At 40.2% G+C, this 20992-nt stretch overlaps 1 protein-coding gene across 1 annotated transcript in view; it reads left to right on the forward strand.

The window, feature by feature from the left end:
• tnfsf10l (TNF superfamily member 10, like) overlaps positions 1-12934 on the forward strand; it is a 64200-nt gene extending 51266 nt beyond the window's left edge. The window contains exons 3-7 of the mRNA XM_047584874.1: positions 2570-2606; positions 2690-2797; positions 4546-4709; positions 5343-5453; positions 6151-12934. Coding sequence (XP_047440830.1) covers positions 2570-2606; positions 2690-2797; positions 4546-4709; positions 5343-5453; positions 6151-6336 — 606 coding nt within the window. The 3' untranslated portion in view covers positions 6337-12934. The remainder of the gene's footprint in view (positions 1-2569; positions 2607-2689; positions 2798-4545; positions 4710-5342; positions 5454-6150) is intronic.
• The last annotated feature ends 8058 nt before the right edge of the window (positions 12935-20992 follow it).

A 20992-nucleotide genomic window follows, 5' to 3' on the forward strand; every position in this document is an offset into this window, starting at 1 on the left:
GGCTGTAATCTTGACGTTAGGTTTATTCAGTGCATGCTGCTGTTGTTTTGCAGACTGCTACAACAGGCCCTTATTACCTGGAATTATCCCTTGACTTTAGCTGTAATTGACCTTTCATTTAGAGGGCAGAGTAATAACTTCAAGCTGCAAACACGACAAGGAAACAAACACGTGGGTAATGCCTCCTTTTATTACAGCTTTATCACTCTGAAACCACATGTGAAGCCAGGTTTAATTGTTGCACTTTTTATTACACCTGATAAATGCTGCGTTTGCTGAGAATAACTTGAAAGGGCACAGGTCATTTTAATCCCTTGAGAAACTTTTAACCAACCATGAAGACCTTACCCAGAGCAAAAATTTTTGAATTTTTGTTGAACTAATATTTCATACAGTGTTGCGTTTTCATATGTCTTCATGGAAAGCTTGTTGCAGGAAACCATGTAGCTGTACACTAACTCAATTATCACATGCATGTCTTTTTAAATTACAGTCCGGTTAATGTTCAGCACGTTTGACACGCTTTATGCTAAATTCAGCCATGTCTAACTTTCGTACGGTGGGCGCCAAACGTGATCCAGATGCAAGTGCTACAAAAGAAAACAGTGAAAAACGAACTAGAACTCTACGTGACACCGGTGTTCACCTTTAAACGTGCAGCTGGTCAGACGTCCCTCAGGATGCTACAGAGAGCTTCCACTGCTGTGCAGAGAATACATTACGTACGGAGCCACCACAGCTGAGTTCACTCTTTAGCCATGCAACGGTTTCTCTTGCGAGCTCTCAAGCTTTAATGACGTGTTGAGCTCATGTATTGATAACATGCGACTTCGGAAAGAGGACTGAAATCTTACAGCGGGTCTGTGCTCGTGGAAAGAAATAGTCTTTTGTTTACTTTTTTTTTCGTCTTTCGGCTGCAGCAGAAAATCTGTTGGCAATTTTCACTTTTCTTTAGGTGTGTGTGGGCAATTTTCTGCTTTTGGGACTTGAGGAACGTGAGGCAGGCACACTACACCAAGCGAGACGAGCCATCGCCGTCGACTCGACAATCTGCACATTACTGTATTGTGTTCCCCTTAGAGCATATAGGATATACGCCAATGGGGGCAGGGGGGAGGGGGTCTTTCCTCCGTCCATGCTGACACTCCAAACCCCATAGCGATCAGGACCAATTTACAGGTTGGGTTGAGCGTTCAGGGCAGGAGAAGCTGAGCAGCTGCCAAGAATAACACCACGTGTGCAGCTGTGCGACCATTAAAAAACTGCAGAGAAATTAATCATATTCAGGATTTTGCGGCGTGTCACCAAATTAATCTGGGGGAGATTTATAACAAGAGCGCACGGGGGCACGCTCTCAGGGCACTTGACACCAGCCACATGACTAGCAACAGGTAATGAGACCTGTGACTCTGTGGTTGAAGAGTGGCAGAGCAGAAGACATAATGTATGAGGAACCGAGGAGCTAAAGGGGGAAGGGACGGGGGAAGGATGGTGATTTAAGAGTGAGCAAGAAACTGAATAAGTCGGTGTGGAGACTAAATGAGGGATGTGACTGAGGCTTGATTTATAAACTGGGAGAGACAAAAACAAGGAGCAAGAATGAGTGTGTGAGAGTGAGGAAATGCATGTGTACAGTTTGTCTGTGGGTGTACATATTCTGTACGTGTGTGTGTGTGTGTTTTAGTGGCCTGGTTTTCTGTGGTATATGAAAGTCACCGCTGGGAGCGAGGGATGGCATGAGAGAAATAATCAAGTGGAGATGGGTGCTTATATTCAGCACTGTGCGATGGAAGGAGGAGAAACGTACCAGATTCCAAACTTAATTCTTTGGTTAAATTTATTGCCTGTAAATAAAAACTGACAAACTCTACACGACATTACTCATAGGTTTAGGGAGGGGGAGTTCCTTCCTCACTTTTAGAGCCTCTAGTGGTCATTATTGGAATTGCAGTTTTTGTAGCCACCTTTGTTTTTGCATGAAATATCCTGTGGTATTTACACACTGAAATTGACGGTGATGTGATTTCACCTCCATCTGCAATGTTAGCAAATGAAACATAGTTTTATTTATCTATTTATTTACTTCCACAATGCCTGAAACAAACACTCAATTAAATTTACATTTCAACACTAGTACTATTTATCTAATGTGAGTGTCATGTCAGTACTTTTGACTTCTCAGTTCTGCCTGTTTCCTATTCCCAAGGGTTTTATTCCTCCTTTCTTATCGCATTGGAAGTCAGGAGGTTTCTGTAAACATTGTAAAGTTCCATTTCACCACTTCTAGGATTATATTACTGAACTGACCGAACCTAGAGAATAAACTAAATTATGGCAAAATAAATAATAAAGGCAGGTTTACTATGATTACTTCAGTCATCACTCACAAATACACACCCATAAACCTGCTACTTGCTTTTAAACCATTAAATGGACACAACCAAGTCATTTTAAAGATTTACTGTAACATTCATAAATTGGCACCTGTCTGTTTGTTTAGAATGATCCTGCAGACTTTCTTTTTCCAAAACATTATTGCTGATCTGTATGTTTTCACATTTTCTTTCAGGTGACAGAGAACATCATCTCCAAACAAACCTTCATTGGTGAGCATCCTCTCTCTTACACACACACAGTAATCCAGCTACAATGTCATGCCTGACATCCTTTTATTTCCTTTCTCCCTCAGAGGCGAGAACCATGCCTCACACTTTCAACAACTCCGGGTCGAAGTTCATGACCTCTGTGACCCAGAGGCCATCGGCCCACTTGACCCTCAGAGACACCACCTCTCAAGGTCAGGACGACTGGTAGAAATTAATCACATTATCAGAGGAAGGTGTTGAATGCATTATACATTTTGCATCAGTAAAATTAACAGAAAACATAGAGATACTAAACACAGTTGATTGCTTGCCTGCATGTGCCTGTTTAACTGGTGCATGAGCTACAACAAGATGAGTATCGTTTGTATTGTTTCATCTGAAATTGGCGTGCAAGCTGAAGGGTGTTGACAATCTGGCAAAGGCTGCCTGATGTTACTTCCATCAAACTGACAAAGGCTGGAACTTGTTGTGCGTGTGTTTGTTTTTTTTTTTAAGTTGTGGGGACCATTTTATACTATATACACTATATATAACTAACTTTGTGGAGCCTTTATTTCTTGGCCCCAGTAGGTTATTGAGGGTTAAACCTGTTAAGGTTACAGTGAGGTTGGGTTAGGACCCGGAGAATGCATTGTGTCAGTGAAGGGTCCTCACAGTTATAGAGACACAAGTTTGTGTGCGTGTGTGTGTGTGTGTGTGAACGGGAAGACGTAAGAGAGGGCAAGGTTCATGCATTCAGCCTGGGATTCTCATGAGGAAGTAAATCAGTGAGAAGTGTTTTTAAGCAATGATCTTAAATATGTGACAATAGCACACGCTCTCAAGCAGGAAACAGTGACGAATGGGAAGTTCCTGGAAATCTCTCTGAAAATTATATTAAAATCCTCTTAGAAATGGTCCAAATTCCAACTGTGCAAGTTCCCACAAAAGCACATAAACCCACCACAATCCCCTGAAGCTACCAGACACCTTGTAAGGGGTTTTCATGAAAAAAACATGACTGTCTGTAATCTAGCAGTCAACACCAGTGAGTGTGAAAAATAGGACCAGGATAAAATGGATTTTTAAACAATGCACCAAAAGGTCTCTTTTTTTACATGAAGGCAGCTGCTCATCTAGAAAAACTAAAATCAAGACCGTTTCTCAAATGATGAGTAAATGTAGTAAGAATTTAGGATTTCATGCTCATTGACTACAGAATATTTGCATTCACTACCTCCAATCACTGACACAGTAATCAATGAGCATTAAGGAACCCTAATCCTCATCAGTCACAGAATAGTTCAGCATTAACTAACCCTATAATATAATAAATGAACATCGTTGAAAGTGAACATGCTGCTTTAATATTCAAGCTCTGTCTTCCACTACTCCAGCTCTGCAATGCTCCCATTACGTGTACTGCGTGTTATAATCCACAAGGGATGAAAACTAAAAATCCTTTATGCTTTCTGTAATATGATTATTTATGTGTTTAGACACAGATTACTATCTCATGAGGACGCATTATAATGTAAATACTAGCGACAATAGTAACACACCTAATTGTCACAGGGTTTTAATATTTGTGACTCTGCTTCTTAGTATTTATAAAACTTCAGGGAATAGAGCATCTTATTGCTCAACTCTGGCAGCTTTAAAGCGCGCCTAAGAGGAGGGCTACTCTCTAGTCACATATTTCATCTCTGGTTCTGTTTTCTATTATATAGTTTTGTCAGATGCTGCTGTTATTGAGCTTTTGGCAAACACTCGTGGCAAGCCCTTTGCTTTTTCACAGCCTATATAGATCCATTAACAGAAAAACAAGCGACCACTTCTCAACATGCTGTGCAGACTTTAACATTTGAGTTGTTTGTTATTTTTTCCATTGAAATCTCTCTGTATTTTAAGCTTTGTAATTATGCATCCTGTTTTGAGTTTCTTCTCTCTTTACCAACAGGGTTCCCTCAATTGCAAGTCCCCACCGCAGGTCTCCACCAGTCCTGTCGCCATGTGGTCCGCTCATGGGCCAATCAGAGCTTTGGAGCTCACCTGCACAACATGACCCTGTCCAATGGAAAACTGCGAGTGCCTCAGGATGGGCGGTACTACCTGTACTCACAGGTATTCCTAGCACTAGAGTAGTTCTGTTTCTTAGGTTCCGTTCACACATAAAATGATTTGCTCATTGTCTAGTGGGCGTTTCATGTTGTAGTTGCCCCGGTAACCCAATTGTATATTTCCCTTCCACAGCTTTTTTCAGATAACATACAAGTCTTGGTATTGGCAGAACTAGCTCTTTTTTCATGGGGGATTTGGTGGTAGCAACCAAAGTTGTGGGTGGTGTGTCCTTGAAGTAAACGACTGAGGAAATCTCAGCCTGCATCGTATGTCAGTGTACCGTATCAGCTGTTCCCTTTGGTCATCGCCTCAATTGCATGAATTCAAAATTGAGATTACCGGAAGTTCAACTTGGACCCTCCCTCCTCCTATCATCATTACACTTCTCTGAATTTCTGAAGCATTATACAGTTGCCACATTGATGCTAGTTTCTTCCTGAGTTTACATCCCTTTCTATTTTAAATAAATTAAAGCCAACTGACCATCAGTCCCCAAAGTCAAACTCAAATGGATTCAGTTTCCTGCTTGTTTGCGTTATGTACCTGTTGCAAGTATGCGTCACGTATGTCCAATATGTAGTGGTGACATGCAGCTACTGTAAACGTTTAATCATTCTGTACTTCTTTATCCTCTAGGTATATTTTCGTTATCCATCCCCAGCAACCAGTGATGGGGACCAGCGTAGCGTCAGTCACCAACTCGTGCAGTGTGTCTACAAGAAAACCTCCTACCCAAGCCCCATCCAGGTACAGCATCATTACTTTTTACCTAAAGCCATCGCACATCGCTAAATGATGCGAATCAGAGCTTTCTTACTCATTACTCATACTCATTACATGCATGTGAAAAAAATGGTACTCCAACTAATATAGAGTTCTCCCTATCTGACTAAGGCACCCAGATAATGCGATTGGAAATTGTTTTTCACCGGTGTATTTACAATCTTAATCAGAGTTAAACTAGACAATACGTGTGCGCATGCTTCACAACCACTGCGCTGATGTATGAGCCCGGAACAAAAACATCCAAGAAAACTAGCCGCAGAAGAAAAAGTTAAACAGGGCTGGTAGAAGAACCACCTAAGGGATAGCGCACATCTTGTCTGCACCTTAAGTACTGCGTACATTACATACGAGATTAAAAAAGCTGAACTATCATCCATCAAATTGTTGTTTGAAATGCTGGTCTGCTGTATAGACAACACCAGTTGTTTATTATATGACGTAATAGGTCAACCGGAAAGGGGGCCGTATTCACCTGCTGTAAAGACACATAACACCACATAGTGTTGAGGAGGAGGACATGTTCCTGACAGTTATTCCATTTTCTCTGTTGCATGTGAACTAGGACAAGGACAGCATTCAGAAAGTCGAATTTTAAACATAGCTCGATTAAGCTGTGCATGGAAAAGCATTGACTGTTTCTTCTGTCTTGTTGTTCCAGCTCCTGAAGGGGGTGGGAACCAAGTGCTGGGCTCCGGACGCCGAGTACGCCCTGCACTCTGTCTATCAGGGAGGACTCTTCGAACTGAGGGCTGGGGACGAGCTCTTTGTCTCCGTCTCATCCCCCACCATGGTAAATGCCGACGATTCCTCCAGCTACTTTGGTGCCTTCCGTCTGGACCTCTGAGAGAAAGGGATGGGAGAAGAAAAAACAAATGACACGGTGGACGGATAAACAGAAGGTCTAGAAACAATGAGCTAGGAGCCTTTTGAATCTCCGTTGATTGGAAACAAAGGTCTTTTAGACATAAGTGTTGGATGTTGGCCTGGAACTTGGATCCTCAATGTTTACTTGGACGGATACATTGAAGGAGGAACACTGAAAGAGGATGCGGTGAAAGGGAAAAGAAAGAGCGGATTTGTCTTTCCTACTCTCCATTAAGAGAAACCTAACCTTCGAGAAACAAGATTAAACAGAGATACATGTGCAATCATGGAAAATAAATGTGAGGATATTGACTTACAGTTGATTCTCAAGGAGGGAATTTGCCATTTGGATGTCAAAAAGAGAAGTAAGCCACGGAAAAACATCGAAGACCTTCCTGTTAAAACAGAACCGCCCAGAAAATTAGGCCAGATCCCAAACTAACAAATAAATCTCAATGCATCAACAACCTTTTTTGTGGGAAGCAATTGAACCCTTGGATTTGGATTCCAGACCGAAGAATGTACACAGTAAAAACCCAATCCTGCACATCAAAGATGTAAGGAATGACTTTTGAATGGTAGCAGAAGAAAATCAAATGCAAACCAAAGCAAGAATTTGTGGGGTATAACTTTTTTTGAGAGTGCCATGAGAGTACTGTACATATGTATGGCTGAGAATGAGATTCAGACAATGAACTGTGGTGATTTTAAAAGTAATTCATATGTATTTTACCTTGACTGGACTTTAAACCACTTGGGCTATCTGTGGACTATCTACTCGCACCACCAGAAGTGTGGACTTTATAAAGACTTGTAGTGGAGGATAAAGATTGCCTCTTTTTACTGGATAATGTGAAAAGAGGCATGTGCTTTTTGAACAAGAGTCTGCAAAGAAAAGAGAAATGAAAACAAGGGAGGAGGCCGAGGGGGGATTCTTGTAAATGCCCATAAGAATGCGCAGACGAAGATAAAAGGAAAGAGAGAGAAAGGCTGAGGGTGGTATGCTTGGTGATCTCTCTTCTCTCTCTTTCACTTTACTTCCATTCTTCCTTGTCCTTTTCATGCAAACAATTTTATCTATCTTGTCTTTCTCGTTTAACCTGTGAAGCTGCATTTTGTTTTATTTTAAGGATCAGGGGAGTCAACCACAAGACAACAAGCATGTGAAAACAAGATAACGGTTGCATATGAAAACAGGCTAGTTGCGCAACTATTGAGAGTGAGCGTCGTTGAAAACTATTTTTGGAGGCATTTAAATTTGGTTAGGTTCATACAACTGTCTGTTGGACTTTTACAATTAAATGTTTTTTAAAAAAAGCAAACATTTTTTTTTTAACTTAAAGTGAACAAATTAATTTGCTTTGGATATACAAAAAAACCAAACCACTTGACAGCGGAAGGTGAACAAAAATAGCAACATAACTTCTTTTCCTCCTTCAGCTTAACACGGAAATTGTTCAACATTGCGGGAAATGACTTCCATGCCCAGAACTCGATGAGCAGTTCATCAAGTTAAAGCCATGTGACAGACACCTTAGATACCTTATGAACTGTTATGCAAGTGGTATCAGTGGTCCCATCCAGCCGTTGTTAAGACAACTTTGTTCTTACATTTGTACATAAAGATGGACAAGCCCTCTGTGACATCACCCACAGGATTCTTGTAGAGCAGTTTTGAAGCTCAATGCTTGGGACTGGCAGTCGCCATTTTTTATGGGACACTTAAGTGCCAGATAATTCAAAAAAAGAATTTGCCTACAATCTAAAACGTGGCTGATGGGTAACACCTAGACACAAATCTATGCTATGCATAACAAATTCATACCTGTGTTCAGTTGTCAAAAATTAGGATATTTGCTACAGAGGCCGAAACCATTTTTTGGCTGCACCTGGCTGTAATCTTTGTTGATCTACAGAGACTGAGTGTGCCCTAGCTGAACGAGGAGAAGATTACGGAAGTTGTTTTTCCTTTTCTGTCCAACCTTAAGCCAATTTCTAGGTGCCAGTTAGAAAATACGGTGCATAAGTAGTCGTTGAAAAAGATTAATGTTAGCTTTCAGCAAGAAAACGAAACTAATTTGATGAACTAGTGCTGAAACCGCTGCCTGTCACCAAAGCACACTGATCCATACAAAAAAACACATGCTAACATTTTGAGCAGTACGAGCACTATATCACCCATATGCTGCAAATATGGACCAGAGAACCCTCATACAAAAATGTGAACACAGAGAAGGTGAATTTAAGGGAAACGCAGCCCAGATTAAGTAACCCAGATGGACATAAAGATTTGAAAGGAACAGGAGAGTATATTTGCAGACATAAACCATGCACCGCCTAGCACAGACTCAACCCCTACACACTTTTTCCTCTGGCATGTACATGTTCGCTCATAAAGGAGATACACACATCACCAAACACTACAGTATATCCAGGCTGGCCTGTGCTCCGCAGACACACACATCATACAGTGTCACATCCAGCGTAAAAAGACGCAAACAGACTCTGACACACACTCATTAATCCACGTTGTCTAGCCTCCCTGTGCCATCTGGTAGTTGTCAGTGATCTGGCATGTGGTGTGTGTGTGCGCGCGTGTGCACTTAACAGTATTTGCTCTAAGGGCTTAGTGCACATGGACAATTCAGAAAACGGAGTCAAACAAGCTGGCACACACCTCTTTCGTTTTTTGTTTGTTTGCCTGCGCCACCTTCCGTTTGTTTTTACACTGAAAGGAAAGGATATACACACTAACACACTCTTTTAACAAGATAACATCCAAGCTAGGCCCCTTCTTCGCATATTTCTAAAGGTTGGAGTGCACCTAGTCATGTTTCCACTCTTATGTGTCAAGCTTGCACTCCCTCTGTGAACTTGACATTCAATCAATTTATTATCCAGGATAAACTCCAACAATCGAGGTGATAATGCTGTATTAACATCTGTATTATGGCAGCAAGAATCCCTGGATCAGCTGGGAAAACTCCTGCTTTTAGTTTGTGTGATCTGTGTTTGTATGGGACAGATTTGTTGCTTTGAATATATGCGGCGCAGCTTTTCTGAGAAAATAAATATCTGAACTTTCCCTGTGTATGTGAAGATTTGCAGGATAGATAGCAAAAAGTACATTCAAGTCCAGGCTTGCTAGTAAGTATCCACTCATCCAGCCTTTCCACTGTCTGGAACATTGTCTTCTGCAGATGTGGCTAGGCCATATTCTAAATGCCATTGGACGAGAAGTTGGTTACACCTTGGACAAGTTGCTAGTTTGACACAGGGATATTAGTAAGCGTAAAATGTCATTAGTATTAATCAAAACTGGTCTAAAATTTCTACAAACATCTAGTTTCTCTTACATCAACTCTTGGTTGGACAGTTTGAACAATTCACACTTTCATGTCTTCGCTGACACCAGCAGACGCCTGAATCCTTAGGAGATAATATGTTAAGAAGGATGTCTTGATAACAACCCCTATCAGTCACATTTTATCATTGTGCCCTGGGTTGCTCTTCCCAATGCCACTTCCCAATCCACCAATCATTGTTCTCTGGGAAGCTTTCAGTACGCTGAAGTCTTTAAGAGCCCTCTGTAGCTTCTGTAGCAGCTGACTCCTGACTTTTAACCTTCCCTTGGAGCAGTTGGCAAAAGACAGAGGAGGACACCTGCAGAAACTGCTAAGTTCCCAATGATTGGTAGTACTTGTGTTGTTGTATTTTTGTATTTGCAGTGAGTACAGAAACTCCTGCTGGCTGTTTAATTTAGTTTAGGGATTTTATATGTTTTCCATTTGCACACCCTGCAGAGCGAGCTTGCTCTTCTCTCAGCACTGTCAAAACGCTACACTTTCTGCTAGGCAGTAAATAAACAGGCCACGCGTACGCAAGCTTCTTTAGTGCCATGCTTTGTTCATTGTCAAAGACAGAAAAACCATAAGTCTGCCTGCACAGCGTGGGCCTATGTCAGAACAGATCATCTCAGAATACAAGACATCTACTTCAGATGTTTCATATTGAGAAATTAAGACAGATCTTTTGGTCGTCATGATTAATGGGCACCAGTGTAGAGGCCATTTATAGTGCAGCCAAGAAATCTGTTTTGGATCCGTCGTCCAGTATATTAAATAAAACAAGACGGCACCATCTAGATTTGAAGGTATTTGATGGTATTCTAGTCCATCATAATGTGTTTCAAGATTGCATACCTGCCACTTGCCAGTTCCTCAGTTAAACTAGTGAACACATGATAGTCTAACAACGCTGAATTAAATGTAGGTCACATGTAGGTTATGGTATTCAGCATTTGTTTAAAATAATCAAGAAAGCTGTTGAGTCAACTGTGTTTTTATTGTGGAGGTTGTGGTTTGTAGTATTATTGGCATTGTATTGTCTTGACATTTTAGTCAGTGCGCTAGGCTAAATAACAAAAACACTTCTTTAATTCAATCCAATTTAACGGCACCACAAACTACATCCTCCTACATGATCATGCAGTTGATTTACCACCTTTCTGACACTGTTTCAACATAAACTGAACAAGAGAACAGTCATCAAACTAGGATTTAGTGGATTTAGTTTTCACTAGCGTACCTAATGTTTTGACAAGTGAGTGCTTCACACATAGAAACGTTTAATTAGTCAATTAAAGCGGCACTCTGGAGTTCAGGAATTTAAAGACTAGATGGAACATGTTTAATGAGAGATGGTCTTCAGCTGCATTATGGGAAATGTCGTAACTTTGGAGCTGTTTTTACCTCTCCTGTCTTTGTTGGCCTTTGGATTGGACTGATGACCACCACCAGATGGATCCTACCCTTTGGCGTGGCAATATTAGAATGCATTCATTTCACAATGACTGGCAAGTGAGTTTATATTTCCAATGCATTCTGCTGAACTGCACCCTCAGATACAAAAAAGGAAAGAAAAGAAATGCAAACCACAGTTGCCACTCAGTCAGGTCAGCTTTAAATCCATGACCTTCCATACTGACCACGGACCCACACTGTGGAAAAAGAGTGCAACAACATGATTGAATTTCAGCCGTTTTACTCGATGCTGCTGTCAAAACAAAACAACTGATCAGCCTGTGAGTGTGTCATTTAATTTCTGTGAGTTAGGGAGTGTTTGGGAATTGATACTGGCATTTGAGACTAACGCTGTGTTTGTGTTGGTCGGCTGTGAATCCAACATACAATCCAATCAATCCTGAAAGATAAATACAGCTCAGCTTGGCAGTTCAACTGTTTTTCGGAACAATGCCTGCGCTCCACATGTGTGCGTAAAATACTCCCCCCTTTACCCCCACTTCCCCACCCCCCGTGTGATGACATCTGGTGTATTCAGAGACGTCAAGGCCACGAGTCCGGCTCATTGTCCATCACTCGCTCTCCATTAGACCCGCAGAAAGACAACAAGCAGTCACAGCTCAGCGCTGCAAAATCCAGACCACATGGAAATCAGTGCAGATGCCAGTTTCCAGCAGGGCTCTGTCTTGAGCTGCCCCGTCCAAGATTCATGCTGTGTTTATGTCTTCAAAACGGCGCGGTTTTACCGAGGATACATTTATATTTTCGAGGGAAGAACATAGCAACACTTTGTCTTGCAAGTGTTTCTCAGTGTCGGTCGTAAAGATGTAACCGCATCTGATAGATTTGGCTGACATGGTTTTCTGTTGTACTTTGAAAAATAAATGTACCTCACAGAGAGTTTTCTCAGTAGATCTACACGCAAATCGACTTCAGAGACAACTTTTGGAGGAATTTCAATCAAACATTTTGATTTTCTAGCCTGCTTTTTTTCGTAAATGTTAACATAATCAGCACATTTGAACGAAACCATTGGTCATTAGTTAAGTGCAGATTCCAGATTCCTCAGGAGTGTACTGTGTTTGTTCTGAGCAATGAAAAACAAAACAATGCTTGTAGCATTTAGTTAAATGATTTAATTCAATCCAGACCTCGAGAAATTCATATTTTAGATAAACAACACCGTGTTTACTCTGCTAAACTTGCGTGGACCTTAACCTTGTCCATAAATGGAAGCCCAAAACATTGAAACGCCCCATGAAGAGGCAAGCGGAGGCTTATTGTCCCTCACTTTCGAGGGCCATAATTGTGCAGACAAACAGAACTCCCACGCAGGATGCCATGAGTAGAAACACATGTCAATTTGAAACCACACGGTCTTCTGCTGTTTGTCTCTTTACGTCTCATATCACTAATGTTTTGTATCATTGAAGATCAGAGCTGCTCTGCTCTTGTAATTAATAATTGCTGCCACTCTGGGGATTTGAACATGCAACCTGTTCCTCTGCTTATCATTATGAAAAAAAAAAACACAAAAAAAAACAACTTTAATTTATTTTCTCTCCATAACTTAACATGCGACACAGCCTGTATATTGTTAACACTTTTCCACTTTGTTCTATGAATGTTGATGAACGCATACCCCTTTCCTTTTCTTAAAACTGCATTTGATACCACCTGAAGAATGTACGTGTAAAGTTCTGCTGATTGCCTTGTGCCTTTTAAAACAATGCTCCTTTTGTCTTATTTTGTGCTCTAATAAAGTGCCTACTGTCAGATGATGGTGCCAGAGTCTAAATTTACTTTTATGTGTTGTACACTTTAGTAGAGGTTTCAAGCTATGGCCTGGAGCCCATTTTTAATTGGCCTTAAGTTTCTGTAGTGGATTCTATACAATTGGAAAATTGGATTAAATGCATCAGCTGATATGTGTTTACTGTTTGTTTATAAGATTTACATGAATACTGCTATTAAACTCAATACAAATGCCTCATGTGACCACTTCAAGGTAGCCTCGAGGTAGCAAAACATCCAGTGGTTTAAACAAGTGTTTGAGAAGATGAACGAAGCTAAAATCCATCGATGTTAAAAACCTGGAGACATCTTGGACTCCTCCTTCTACTGAATGGACTCAAACTTCTGTTATATTTCATGCATATGTGAAGCTCCACCATGGGCTGAACCAAATTCCATGTCATGTCAAATCAGATATTATCTAATTAAAGTTTAGAAGCAGTGTCTAAACACATGAATCTTATTTTATTTAGCGTCTGTGTAAATGAGACCGGGGTGCGAATACCAATAGCTCTGTGATTTTTACCGTTTAAGTTATTCTTACCACGTTCTTTGGACTTTTTTCTAATTTAATCTTACTTGTTTGGCCTAAGAAATCGATCACCAAACCAATTATCAGGCAATCAGGCAATCAGGCTGTAAATTTTTTGCTCATACAATTTTATTGTATGAGCAATGTATATATGTATTTAATTCTTATAATTTATATTATTTTATTATTTAATGAACAAATTTTTTGCAACTGAGCTACTGTTACCAAGCAATTTCCCTAGTCAGTCAATAAAGTCTATATAAAGCGCTGTTTATACATCTATGGGATATATGCAGAGTAACCTGCGTATGTAGCCAATGCCATTGTTTTGCTCCTTCTGTAAAAACACCACCAAAACACTAGTTGTAGTGTGTATTTTTTGCCAGTCAGGTTCATTTTTGATTCTACTTCCCGATTCACTTCAAAAGTGACAACTGGAACTTTCGCCTAAATTTCGCAGAAGATGAGTCAGATAAATGCATGTACCAAAGGTCCTCAGTGGCTGTGACACGCAGTTCCATTTCTGGGGAGGTACACGTCAGGCTCTGGCGTTAGGCTCTGTGTTGGATCTGGGCTTGATTGATGCAGAGGTAGAAACGTCTAAACAGTTAAGGAGGAATCTCTAATCACAATGATTTCTTTCTTCAACCAAAATCAAGTTAAAGACTTTCTGTCCATGTGAATGTGGCCAATGTTTCTGGTATGTAGTGACGTTAGCTAACTAGCTTTTCACAGTGGGGTCTCCTCTTTTAAAAGGTTTTGCTTGGACAAAAGAGATCTTTTTGTAAATTTATCCAAAAATGAGGTAACAAAATGGGGTTTGGGGTAACTAATAGGCAGACTAATAGTTGCTCTGGACCAACCTTGAAATGGTTTCTTTTCATTTTGGAGCCAGCTTCTTAAAGCAGTCCAGGCAGCAGCTGCTGTGATCAGATACAGACTCTGTCTCAACTTGAGTTTTGGCTCCATAATCACACACTAACACATGTACACTGTGAATATACCCCCTCATTTACCTAAAACTACTCCCTCAAGCTTTTATGACAACAAATGTGCTTTTGATCAATTTGTCAGGTTGAAAGGTTAATCCAGACCTCAAGCTCACCTCTGTTCTGCGTCTTCCTGCAGGAACTTTATTACCCTGGGACATTTTTTTGTAATTTGTGATAATTGCCGACTCAATTTGTGATTTTGTATAAATTCCCCCATGTCTGCAATTAGCCGAGCTAAAAATTCCAGCACAAATTGTCCACGATAATTTTGTTAAGAGCAAAGGTCCCTTTATAGTATGATTCTGTGCAGCGGCTCTCAACAACGGCAACAGTAACTGTGCTTTTGGAAGAATAGCCCAAACTGGTGTACCTCAACATAGAAACTTGTGAAGGTACTTTTTGGTAACTTGTTCCCATTTGTTTCTTCAGTTTTGCGACAATGAACCATGAACTGAAGAAATTTTCACCTTGATGCATCACTAATAATATGATTATTGAAAATAAAAGGTACTAATAAAGTGAAGAATTTTCTAACTTTGCATATATGTGATTGGGTACTACACCTCTTCTGATGCATTTGATAATATATTCCACAATAGACTTGGTCATAGACAACAGAGCTGGACACATACGCTGCTAGCTGCATTAGCCAATGTTAGCCATAAAAGAAAGAACAAATTATCATGTGATTCTGGTAGTCTGTCCATATAGTAAAGGACAGACCAGCAACATTTCTTGTTTTCAGAAGGGTAACTTATTCTCGCTTTGAATTGGGCACCATTGTCATAAGAAACGTCTTTCAAGAGTCAAGCCCACATCATGTAACAGGGATTTGTGTTCAATGTTGTATCAGGTGGATGTCGCTTAGACAGGGTCCTACAGTCATTAAAGCCCTAGCATATTGATACTGTTGTAGTATGAAGCTTGTCAGCCCTTGAGGGCCCCCAGCTGACCTAGAGCCCCAAGCAGTTGCCTGCCTTGCCTATCGACATGCCTCTGGTAAAAATTAGGGGTTACCATGGAGTCACTGCAGCTGCACATACTCCGAATTTTCTGCAGATTGAGTTTTATTTATTGCGTCGAATTGAAATACCCAATCTACATTTGAAGTTGAACATCAAATGGTTTCAAAAGAAGAAAGGTAGGAATCGGCCGAGATAATGACCAGCTCTGGATGCTAAAACAGTTTGGGCATTTTCCTGTCAAACTCAATACTCAAGTCAAGTTTCCATAGATCTGAGATAAAATCAACAGCTGGGTTTACCTGGACCGACGCCACAAACACTCGTCCATTCGTCCTAACAGCATCAGTCTGTTCTTAGGTGTGCCGCTCTGGATGAGCGTAGGTATAAATAAAGTAACATCTGCAATTGCTTTGCCACTGATCTCCTCATAAACCTAGATGGATAACGGCTGCAGTCCTATATTCAGTTTCCAGCATAGAGATAGAGAGGCTTAACTTTTATTTATGCTTGGTGTCAACAGTTGTGCTCCGTTATCCTCTTGATGGTATTTTGAGTGTGACTACAGAGGGTTCGGGTACCCAAGGAAAAAAAGTTGGATCATAGGTTCTGGGGGCCCAAGCAAAGACATATGCATGTTATACCCTCAGTGCAAATAGGCAAAATATATAGAAGAACATCACTAGGCGTATGGGAGTTTATAGTTGTTAGGGTTAGATAAACCCTATACCAAAAAGTAGCTGTTGGGGAGCACCAAACAATTTCTAGCTTTGCTGATGTCTTTATCTGTACAGCTGGAGCGGAATTTGGTGAAAGAAACAAACCACAAAACTGCAACAAAGTACCTAAAAGCTTCGCAGAGCTGAAGTTGTAAGTGCTGATTCACAGTCGTAGTGACAGGAAGTTATTTGATTCTAAAATACTGGCTAAGCTGTGTCAGTTTTAAATACCAAATTGCAGTGCCATGGTACATTGCGAGCCTTGTCAAAACTAAAATATAATACATGGGTTTTGCTTTTAGTGTTGTTCCTGTCCCCCATATTACTTAGTGTTAAGATAATAAAAGATAAATTATTAAAATTATTATGTCACTTTTCTGACAGAACTGTTTAACTAGTGGTTGTTTCCAGTTGTGGGTGATAGATGCCACTGGTGTTGGCCTAATAGAATCCTTCTTCACTAAAACGGAGCGTTCTACAGTGCTGGTGTTGGCCTTTTCCAGAGTAATCATTCCTCCTGCATGTGTACATTTAAATTCCTTATTGGTTGGAGCTATCAATACTGCAGCAACGCTTTAGGTATCCGGCTCACCTGACATCTCATAAATACATCATTCAGTCAGATGGATGCAGTCAGACAGGACTTTCATGTACTTTCTCCGTTTAAAGTGTGACAAGTCTACCACCTTCACTTTTTTTTGTTGGTGTTCTCAGATAGAAGAAACAGATATGGAAAAAACAAAAGGTGTTTTGTTCTTCCAGCCAGTTTTAGCAGGTTTGACTGTAGATTTTCCGAAGATTGTGCAACAGGAGTATGGCACTGAAGGTTTTCACTGAAGCATGATCAATAGTGGACCAGTAGTCATGGGTCACGACCATTCATTTCCAAATAATGTACTTGAACAATAACTTTAAACCCATCAATCAAGATCTGTGTTGTGTTTTCATAATCCACACAATCCAACATTTCCTTGTCTATCTCCACTGCAACTGTCAGATAAGAGTCAGAGAATGCCAAAAAATGTAACTGTCAATATAGGACGTAAAAACACAAACAGAGAAAAAATATATACAACTTTGCTTTAGTGAATAGTGTTTTTTATTATTTCATATTGTACATTAAAATGACGTCCAAAGAAATAAATAAAATCACCAGCATTTCACAAGTTTTAAAAAGTCAAATGGGGGCATTAAAAAGACAGATGTTGGCAGGCTGATGAAATTGTCCAGCTCCCGTCTATAAGTCAAATTCCTCTCATCTTCCCTGCTCCATAAATAAAGAGCCCAGTGTGGATCCACATAGAAGGAGCAAGGCCAGGTCAGTTATGTTGACAGACGTTTCAGGCAAACATCTGAGATTCCCATTCTCTTTACATTAGTTCTGGCTTGACTTAATATTATGCTGATGTTTGAAAGGGTGTTAGCATAAACCAGAACCAGAACTCTCTCGCATAGTGAAGGACTTAAATGAAAGCCACATGAAAAACACAGAACAGTTACGTGTAACTAAAGAGGAGGACACAACACAGTGAGAAAGGGGAAGAAACTAAAGAAGGTTGCATCATAAAGATGCAGTGTGAAGTCATGTAAACTCCCTCATGACTTGGCCAGACAATGGGACAGTGTGTGTGTGCAAGGAATGCAGAGTTTTCATTACTCTGCAGAAGAGTTTGGAATGTGTGTAATTTAAGCAAGCTTAGACTGATGGGACAGTGTGTAGATCTATCAGTGGTAAATATTCCTGTCGTAGCTGACGAGCACTTTCATCATATATTTTCCAGTATTTGCATTCATTTTCTCTAGTTCAGTGTTTTGAAGCAAGACTAATTATAGACAGGCTATATAATTTATTTTTGGCCAAATTTGATAATAGACTGTGAGCATATAGTAATTCAAGTGTTCAGCTCCTGGCTGTATTTACAGGCTTTACAAAAATCACCCAGTGATGGCATTTTTCCACCAATCACAGGCCATTTTACGCAGCGTCGCTGGTTACTCTGCATAAGTTGATGCACATTCATGTCCCATTGCTAGTGAAAGCATTTTATGTATGTTACAGTAAAATGTCAGTTCCAAAGTCAGGCACACTGGTCTGATCAACAAAAACAATGTCCGGATGGCTTACTTGACCTGTTTTCACGCTGAAAAGGAGCCTGGGTGTAAGGCATTCACAGGGACGAGGAGGGAGTGGAACTGCAGCCATTAAAAAAGAAGGGAGAGGGGATAGGCGGCAGTACAGATTTTACATACCTGCCTTTAAACAGAATCTGAAACTAAGGAAAGCGCAACATAACAGGGAAAATATCAGCATGTGAGAGACAGCACGTTGTATTTAGATTGTCAAATTATCAAACTCTATTAACGACAGCATGTTTTACTGTATTCATGCAGGAAATCAATGAATTGATTCATTTTCACATGCTGTCAGTCATCATACTACATCATCACATTTAGAATAAATTACCTAACTGTATAATCAAGGTTTTATTCCCTTAATTACTTTCGCTTCTAAAGCAGACTGCGGGTAATGCTTCAGTGATCTAACAGCTATTACCACAGCCACATAGGACACGCTATCACCCTGAAGGTCAGAGCTGTCAAGAGGGTTTCCATGTGAGGTCAAAGGTCAACTTCTGATGTCCCAGAGTTTTTAAAAGCACTGGCTGCTAAACCTGACCACAGACTATATAAAAGATAGCCACAGTGGTGTCCCCCATTAGTTCATCTAAAACAAAGGTAAAACAAAAAAAGCTGCATTGTTTGAGGTTTCTTGACGTCTGCATCCAAGTGGTTACATGATTAAGAAAATGCGAACAGACTCCCACTGGTTTTGTTTTGTTCATTACCCTTTTAGTTTGGGATGTGCCAATTGCCCTATTTTTTTTATTTATTTATTTATTTATTTATTATTTTTTTGGAACCAGAAATGACCATCTTTGGACTAGAGGAAGGAGCTGGGGTAGAGTGACTGGTAAATCTGAGTGAAAACCTGAGGATGTCTTATTAATCATTCAGACATATCAATCAATCAAGCCAGGCAAGCTCCCCAAAATATACTTAATAATGGAAATATTTTCAAAATGATCAATGACTTGTGGAAAACGTTCACCTAATTGGTATTTCAGGAGAGAAGATTACGAATGTTGGGTCTATTAGATCCAGAGATTGGCTTGAAGCCAGTAACACAAAGTCAGGTGGGTTTTCAAGAGATTTACTGTAATATGTAGGATAATACAAACCAAAGCGGGTTCATGAAACAGAGCCAAGTTGGCCTCAGAAACATTTCCTTCTTTGTATAAATTTTACAAACCATCCTCTGAGGAGGGCTCAGTCCTAGGAACAACTCTAGAAGCAAAGATCCCCACTTATGTTATCATTATCTACCATCATCCTGAGCCACCTACCAGCTGAATGATATTTAACCTCAATAGTATCTGGATCCCCATGGGTCAGTACTTCACATGGAAGGTGACCAAGTGTCTCAGAAATGTTCACATGATGGATGTCAGGGATGTAAGCAGGGTTCAAGGAAAAGGATATGAGCTCCTGCGGAGTCCACACTGTATATAACATGCTATGGAAACTGCAACAGAACAATAATAAATACATCATAGGAACATCAATGGTATTGCACTGCAAGGGCTGTGATACCCCAAGGTGTCGGGAAGTTGTTGAGTATCTATGGCCCTAGTTTTGGTGGTGCTTCTTTAGCAGACCAGTGCACAAGATGAATAAACTCTAGTCCAACTAACTCAGAATGATTCAGGAGACATCTACTCTGTACGACAGTTTGTTGCTCTTCTTAGCCTCAAAGCTAATAGTCTCTTCCAGTTTCCTGTCTGAATGATGATACCACTGCCACCTGTTAGTATGAAAGGTTATTTCCTTTCATACTGGTGTAGAGCATATGTAGGACAGTAGGACTGTGAGAGTGGAAAAAAAGTTATTATTTAAACGAAAACTCAAGTAAGCCTGGTTGAAGTGTGGGCTGCTGATCGATAATGCGCCTATATGTGTCTCCACTCTTGGGCCGTACTGTGTAGACTCCAAACTTCAAACTTACATGATGGCGCCGCCTTTACCCCTGGGAAAATAGTGTCAGTCTAGCTAATGCAAGGAAGTGGGGACGCATTGTCCATATTCATATAAAGTCTATAGTGTGAACACACAATCAAACTTGTTTGACTACATCCAACTTTGATAAACAGCAAGTGGTTGTGGCCTTGCTTCGTGACAGTTTCTCTTCAAACTTTGATCTATCGTCTCCTTACTTTTAAGATATTAAGACCTATATAATGCAACTACATGGGTAGTGCATAGGTCTATGTCTATGAAAAGTTCCTCTCTGTCTAATATTGGGAAATTTGTAAATAGATGTTGGTGTAACTAAGTATCAAATCTTATCTTTACTATAGCTGACAAATTAAAAACATCCATACCTAAGTTAGATGGTAACCACTACTTCTTCATATTGTCCTAGTTTGACTCCAGATACATGAATATAAGACTCACTGGAAGACACAAATTCCATACATAGATACATGATACATGAATATGAGACTCATCTTCCAGATGAGTCTCATATTCATGTATCGATTCACTTTTATTTGCTGTTGTGGTCAACTCTCTTGTTGGAGAAAAAAATCTTTCTAAAAAAAAAGCAAAACAAAACTAATTGCTAATTTTAACTGACATCTAACCACAAAGGAGTCATTTTTCTAGACGTTTGATTAATGGAGAACATTGGTCATATTTAACAGTAATCTACTTTTCTCTGACCCACTGTGTTTTTCTAGGAGTGTTAACAAAGGGCCTATTGGTTTTTCTAACCCCCC

This window comes from Mugil cephalus, chromosome 1 (genome assembly GCF_022458985.1).
Source record: "Mugil cephalus isolate CIBA_MC_2020 chromosome 1, CIBA_Mcephalus_1.1, whole genome shotgun sequence".
Classification (NCBI taxonomy): domain Eukaryota; kingdom Metazoa; phylum Chordata; class Actinopteri; order Mugiliformes; family Mugilidae; genus Mugil; species Mugil cephalus.